At 37.6% G+C, this 7,850-nt stretch overlaps 1 protein-coding gene across 1 annotated transcript in view; it reads left to right on the plus strand.

Moving 5' to 3' along the window:
- LOC106881598 (sodium-dependent serotonin transporter) overlaps window positions 1–7,850 on the plus strand; it is a 148,703-nt gene that overhangs the window by 87,594 nt on the left and 53,259 nt on the right. The window contains exon 4 of the mRNA XM_052968508.1: window positions 6,605–6,799. Within this exon, the coding sequence (XP_052824468.1) occupies window positions 6,605–6,799 (195 nt within the window). The remainder of the gene's footprint in view (window positions 1–6,604; window positions 6,800–7,850) is intronic.

Below are 7,850 nucleotides of genomic sequence, written 5' to 3' on the forward strand. Positions count from 1 at the left end.
GCTTTCTTCCAAGGAATCTAATGCTCTTAGCTTAGTTTTTCCTTGGGGATGGCCAGTTTGGAGCAATCTCAAGTATAACCAGCTGAAATTGCTAAGATAATCTGGAACTCGACTGAGGAAAGAAAACTTCGAATGACCCGTCCTTGCTTTTTCTTGCCCCTTTTTTGTATCATCTAACTGTCTAGATGTTTTGCGTTCTTGTCCCATTTTTTGTAGTCCTTTATATATATATATATATATATATATATATATATGCAGTAATCCATCGATTATCGAGGGTGTTACGTTCCAAATACCCGCCACCCCGAATGGTGAAAATCCGCGAAGTAGAAACAGTACTGTATATTTTTTTTGCTATATTTATAATTTGTATATATTTATTGCAAAGCAACACCACATACTCGCCTCCCGTATTTCGTTTTCCATACAATGTGTGCGATTCTTTGTTTACTCATCTACGGTACACTACGTATTTTCTTTTGATATATTTTAATTAATGTGTTATATAGTGCAGTACTGTACTGTATTTTTATTTATTAATTTATTAACTTTTAGGCGTGAAAATGCTTATTTTACCACAGAAGTAATTAAAATCTAAAAAAAATATAAATACCTATCGACCGCAGAAACCCGTGATATACTGAGGAGTCCACGATATAAATTTAGATATATTAGTCAGATGTACTGATGGCGCAATTTGTGAAACGCGATATGGTGAGTGATTACTGTATATATATATATATATATAAAATAGGACTCTGGAAAACTTTTTGTATTACTTAATCACCATTACACATGTTTCATTTACTAATGGGAATTACAAAATTCTACATGCTGAATAAACATGTAAGAAATTTCTTATCAGAAATTCTTCAGACAGTGAATCAAATAATACATAATTTACATTTAGATGAAGCCTTCAAGAAGTCACAACTTGGATTATTTTCCCTAACTACATATGTGTGTGTGCGTGTGTATGTGTGTGTGTGTTTGTGCGTGCATGCGTGCGGGTGGTAAGTACGATACAGGAAACCAACTGTAGGAAGTTAGTAAGCTTCAAACATTTATGCGAAAGTTTTACTGTTTTTACATATACATTTTTTTTACATTATTTACATTATTTACAATTGACGGATATTTGTCCTCATCTTGTTTGTTGTTAGCACAACGTTTCTGTTGATATACCCTCCAGCTTTCATCAGGTGTCTTGGGGAAATTTCGAACCTGGGTTCTCATTCCTAAGGTATTTTCGATGTTGTTGTTGTTGTTGTTGTTGTTGTTATTGTTGTTAATAATAATAACAACAACAACAAAATACCTTAGGAATGAGAACCCAGGTTCGAAATTTCCCCAAGACACCTGATGAAGGCTGGAGGGTATATCAGCCGAAACGTTGTGTTAACAACAAACAAGATGAAGACAAATATCCTCAAATGTAAATAATGTAAATAATGTACATAATTCCTCATCTCTTAAATATAGAACTGTTTTTACATATGTTGTAAACATACGCAGAATCAGCTTAGCTAATCATCAAGTCCGATTATCTATAAGCTGTTTATATTGTCGCTTGAAGATAAGCAAATGGGTTATCAGACAAACCACAACACGAATAGCAAGTTGAGAAAAACGGAAAAACAAAATCTAAATCAAATGACCTGTGAAGGTTTCAATTAGAGGGGAGCTCACCCTAAAGGGACATAAGGTGCGTATGTTTACAGATAGGGGAGGAAAATTAATGTTAGGTATGCACATAGGCGCAGGCATGGCTGTGTGGTAAGTAGCTTGCTTACCAACAACATGGTTCTGGGTTCAGTCCCACTGCGTGGCACCTTGGGCAAGTGTCTTCTACTATAACCTCGGGCCGACCAAAGCCTTGTGAGTGGATTTGGTAGAAGGAAACTGAAAGAAGCCCGTCATATATATGTGTGTGTGTGTGTGTGTGTGTGTGTGTGTGTGTGTGTGTGTGTGTGTGTGTGTGTGTGTCTCCCTACCACCACCATCGCTTGACAACCGATGTTGGTGTGTTTATATCCCCGTAACTTAGCGGTTCGGCAAAAGAAACCGATCGAATAAGTACTAGGCTTACAATGAATAAGTCCTGGGGTCGATTTGTTCGACTAAAGGCGCAGTCAAATGACTGAAACAAGAATAAAAGAATAAAAGAATAAAAGAATAACAGAATATATGCAAATGGCGGTGCCCCAGCATGGCCACAGCTCATGAGCTGAAACTAGATAAAATGATAAAAGGAAAATGAAATGAATATATCGTCCTCAGACAGACCGATTTCATCTTCTAATATATTCAGTGTGTCTGAAGTAACAAAATGAATTTATAGAAAAACTTGCTCAAGCTATCATAACTGCTGTGAAAGTGCTTAAATACATAATATATAGACAAAAACGTCTCTTTCGACATCCTTTCCCTCTTTTGTCTCGTACTTCTGAGTTTAAATGGACTCAGATGAAAACATAACTCATTTTGTTGCGTGCTCCCAGTTTCGGACTTTCTCTAACATACAACAGCCACATCTGTGCTAAAGCTTTTCCTGTTTCCCTCTACTGTCGGTCAATCATTGCATCACTGGTGTGCCATCCTTCCTAAACCAGCCTGACAGAATATCGTGGATCTTCTTGGAAATCGACTGTACATACTTCTACCGGAAGAACAGATTCCATAACTCCATATTTTACATCCGTTCTAAAACATCTGGATTCCCCAGTTTTCATCTACCAAATTCCACTTAGAAGGAATTGGTCAACTCGTTTATATTTAATATGTATTTTTTCCAAAGTGCCTGAACCGGAAACTATATGATTGCGAAGCAAACTTCTAAATCACGCAGTTATAGTTTTACAGTTTAAGACACAAAGAAGCGAACCGACGCTTTTAAATGTCAATATTGTTGTAGTGGGTCTTATTCACTGCGGTGATGTCTGTAACGGCAAAGTTATTAAGAGATACACAGCATTGAGCATGTCATAGATAGATAGATAGATAGATAGATAGATAGATAGATAGATAGATAGATAGATAGATAGATAGTTCAATATCATTTCCACTTCCTTTCTTCCCATTGATCGTCCAACCAATAGACACGTGCACACGTATATATACATGAAATAGTCAGATATCCCAAATGTTTGATAAGCAGATACTTCTCAAAGCGCCTACACTTCCCGAAAATATTTGACTTGATATTCAAATGGAGACTATGGTGACGTAGATATTTTAGGATGAACTGTTTAGTGCTATGTCATATTTTATTTATCTTCTTATAAATCTTACATTTGATGCTGCAATTGGGAGAGTTCTCTTTTAACGGCCAAGTGTAGCCGGCTATTCTAATTTCAATGTATTTTAAAGCTGAAGTATGGTTGTATCACATCTGCTTTAACTTCCTCCATTTATGCCTATATATCGTTTACATGAAATGGTTTGCGAAAATAACCTCTGCTTCATAAATGATGGCTTCTGTGTTGCAAAACATTTTTAGTGGGCATCTCTGAATGAGCATATGGCTTTAGCTTTATTGGTGGTGCATGTGATACTTGTAATAGAACTTGATATTTTAATTAAGATTAATTAGCTTAATTTATGTGGGGGTGGACAGGAGTCGTGGAGGTCTCTGCCCACCGACGCTTCTAGGCATGACGCATGACACATGAAGAAGGAGCTGGTGAAGAAGGGGTGAAGGAGGAGATGGAAGAAGAAGAAGAAGAAGAAGAAGAAGAAGAAGAAGAAGAAGAAGAAGAAGAAGAAGAAGAAGAAGAAGAAGAAGAAGATGATGATGATGATGATGATGATGATGATTGCATCTGTTAAATAGTTTCCAATAATATGATTGGTTGAGAAGTGTTTATATACTAAGGTTAGAAATATTTTTTTAAATATTCGCTTTAGCAAGTGTGCGTTTGTAAACCGTTTGGTAATACAGAGCCTTTTGTTACTTTCAGGGACGAAATTAAGGGATTAGATTTTTTTTGTCTTAGAATAACAGGGGAACAAGAATTACAGAATTAACTTCATTAGCTTACAGTTGTTTCTTAGTATCCCATCGATGGCTTAGCTGGCCGAAACTTCGAAGTTACTATCAATAGTATTCTTGTTTAATGACAATATACTTAAAAACTATTTACTTAGCGCTTTTGTCCCTTTCAAAGATCCGTCATGAATGATTTCTTACATAGAATATATGTACCTTTTATGTACTTGTGAGTTAGTTGGGGGAAAAAATCTGGAGTTGACTGTATGTTGTGCTGTGTGTAATATAGTTGCATTTCTCATTCGTACTAAGTGTATGGCCTATGTGTGTATGTCTACGTAATATATTTATAGAGCCTAGCAATACTATTGTCCGTACGGGATGTTATGTGTGTAAGGACCCTATGTAATATATTCGAGTCGTATTTTCTCTGCTTAAGGCGATGGATTTGCAGGATCGTTAGAGCATGGGTAAAAATGCAATTTTTAATCAAACACTTTACGTTCTAAGAAACTCCGGCCAAGTCAACTTCGTCTTTCTTCCCTCTGCGGTCGATAATATTCATTACCAATGTGGTAGTGTGTCAAATGGTATCGAATAATTCCCTTCCACTGAAAATTGCTGGCCTTTCGTCTTAATCAGAAACAATATTATATTTGTTCTGCCATCGGTATAATTGCTTGGACGTGATGTACATAGGTTCGAATGTTGGATGTATATTTAGGTTCGGTTGTACTTTACGTAATGTGTATACAATACCTTATTGTACTACTTCCTGTATATTGTGTATGTTATATGTAAATCCTGGCGTTTTACTTACCTATTTATTTGTGTCTGTAGTTAATCATTCCCAAGACACCTTCTATATTCCGTGGCTCGTTTCTTCAGCCGAGCCACACATTCTCCTCATCTCCGTTTCCTCTTGTTTACATCAGAATTGTTTACTCATTTCTCTATTTCCTATTTTTTTATTTGCTTTTGACTTTTTACATAGTTTATGCTGTTGTTTTTTCTCTCTCCCCACCCACCACCACTTCTCCTCGCGACTTCTCTTACCTCAGCCGCTCTTACATAAGCGCTGATCTCTCTGAAACACTGAAAACAATTTCTGCTTTGGATGGTTCTGTTTCATGTTTTGTTGCTCTATGCATTGTTTATCTTTATTGTCTGTAAAAGCACTTGGCCTAGAGTTTAGTGCGTTAGGCTCACATTATCAAGATAGTAGGTTCGATTCTTGGGTCGTGCAGCGCTTTGTATTTTCATATCATATTGCTCAACTGAAACGAGTACCGTTAGGATGTCGGAGTTGCCCTATCTCTCTCCAGCTGCAACACCCAGCATCTACTACAGAGTGAAAGAGAAGGGGTGAGTCCAAGAGGTGCCTGTATCTACTCATGACCACACGGACACCTACAACAATTAACGAGAGCATCGTACATCTTAACAAGCCATACTGGTTCGATACTGATGGATAACTGTATTTATATTTCATTGTTTACAGGATATTTTTGTGGTCACACGCCAGAAAGTTGATAATTATTTGGTCAAAAAAGATCCCTACCTTCATTTTTCCGTCATAAACATTTTATTTATTTTATTGAATTTCCGATGAAACATTATAGCTCTTGCTTTCCTACATCCACTAACTAATTTGTTTAACTACTAATTAGAGACGCAGGTGTGGCTGTGTGGTTAAGAACTTTGCTTCCCAATCACATAATTTCGAGATCAGTTCTATGGCGCGGCACCTTGGACATGTGTCTTGTACTATAGCCTCAAGCTAACCAATGCCTTGGGAGTAGATTTGGTTGATAGAAACTGAAAGAAATCTGTCTTACATATGTGGGTGTACGGGCGGGAGATGCATGTGTATGTGTGTGTGTGTGTGTGTGTGTGTGTGTGTGTGTGTGTGTGTGTGTCCTTGTCTTGATATGACGTGATATTTAGAAAGGGTGTCACATTCATTCAAACGGTGTCCGTCGTTTACAATCGTCTTCGTAAACATGTCTGGTCGTGGGGAAATTTAATGTTGCTTCTAAACAGATTACGGTTGGTGACAGGAAGGGCATCCGGTCGTAGAAAATCTCAAAAAATTCCGTCTGACCCATGCAAGTATGGAAAAATGGATGTAAAGCGACAGCGATAACGACGTCGGCGATGAATACGATGATGATGACGACGGCGGTGACGGCGATGGCGATGGTGATGGCGACGATGATAATGATGGTGATGATGATGATGATGACTTATTGGTTATTTAGACAATCCTAAAATCGCTCATCACAAAATAAACAAATAACAGAAGATACTTTGCAACGTCGAAAGCATGAAAGTCTCCACGGTTGACTGATCTCGGGATTTGGGCGTCGAGACTCGAAACTAACACCACAAGGTACTTAACCATGCTCTCTAACGATTCGACTAATTCACCGCTTTATTGTTCCCACTGAGGCGAGAAATTGATCGGGCGGCCGGTTGACGTAGTATAAAATGTAAGCACACAGGTTCAATCCCTGTTATACACAATTCACTTACATTACAAATATTTTTTTGATAAACAAAACGTCATGAACATCACAACACCTCGTTTATTTTTATTTGATGCTTGTAATTTAGTTTGGTATTTTTATAAATTAGATGCAATAATAATGTTTTTCTCCGTTTCTTTCTCTGCAGGTGCCTTCTTGGTTCCCTACTTCCTCATGCTTCTGTTTCTGGGTTTACCAATGTTCTACATGGAACTTTGTCTGGGACAATTCCATCGTTGTGGACCGTTTAAAATATGGCGGAAAGTCTGTCCCATTTTTTATGGTAAGATATTTTATTTCATTCCATATAAACATTACCATTTAGGAGGCCATAAAATGAAAACCTCTAAATGGCTGTTCAACTTACCGGAAATTGCAGTCAAATCTACTTAAAATTACATCCGCAACACCTGTCCACATTTTGTCTTAATTCATGCACAATTAAACTTTTTCTTCATTTTTTTCTTTCTCCGTCTTTTTCCTTCTTCATCATCATCTTCTCCTTTTGATGATGATGATGATGATGATGGTGGTGTTGATGGTGGTGGTGGTGGTGGTGGTGGTGATGAGGAGGAGGAGGAGGATAATGATGATGATGATGATGATGATGATGATGATGATGATGATGATGATGATGATGATGATGATGATGGTAAAGGGCCATCAATTTCGGAGACTGGGTGAGTCGATTACTTCAACCTCCGTGCATAACTGGTACTTATTTTATCGACCTCGACAGGATGAAAAGCAAAATCAACCTCGGCAGAATTCGAACTCAGAACGTAGAGACGGGCGAAATGCCGCTAAGCATTTTGCCCGGTGTGCTTACGATTCTGCCAGTTCAGCAACAACAACAACAACAACAACAACAACAGCAACAACAACAACAGCAATAATAATAATAATAATAATAATAATAATAATAATAATAATAATAATAATAATGGGATTTTATGATTCAGTGCGACCATGAGATAGAGAATAGGAGACCAGACATAGTTTTAATTGAGAAAGAAAACAAACTATGCTGGATCATAGATATATCATGCCCAGCTGACAACAAGGTATGCGATAAGGAAGAAAGAAAAGTCCAGAGATATGACGGGTTAGCTTGGGAGGCTAAGCAGTTGTGGTCGATGAAAAAGGTAGCAGTAGTATCAATAATTGTCGGAGCCCGGGGAACAGTGAGTAAAAATCTCGAGAAGTACACGGAACAAATAGGGGCTGCAATAAGGGTGGAGCACTTGCAGAAAACAGCACTGCTTGGAACCGCTCGAATACTCCGGAAGGTGCTCGAAAAATAAGAGGTATTACCTTAGTTCACTGGTAGTGAA

Source organism: Octopus bimaculoides, chromosome 6, assembly GCF_001194135.2.
Source record: "Octopus bimaculoides isolate UCB-OBI-ISO-001 chromosome 6, ASM119413v2, whole genome shotgun sequence".
NCBI classification, from domain to species: domain Eukaryota; kingdom Metazoa; phylum Mollusca; class Cephalopoda; order Octopoda; family Octopodidae; genus Octopus; species Octopus bimaculoides.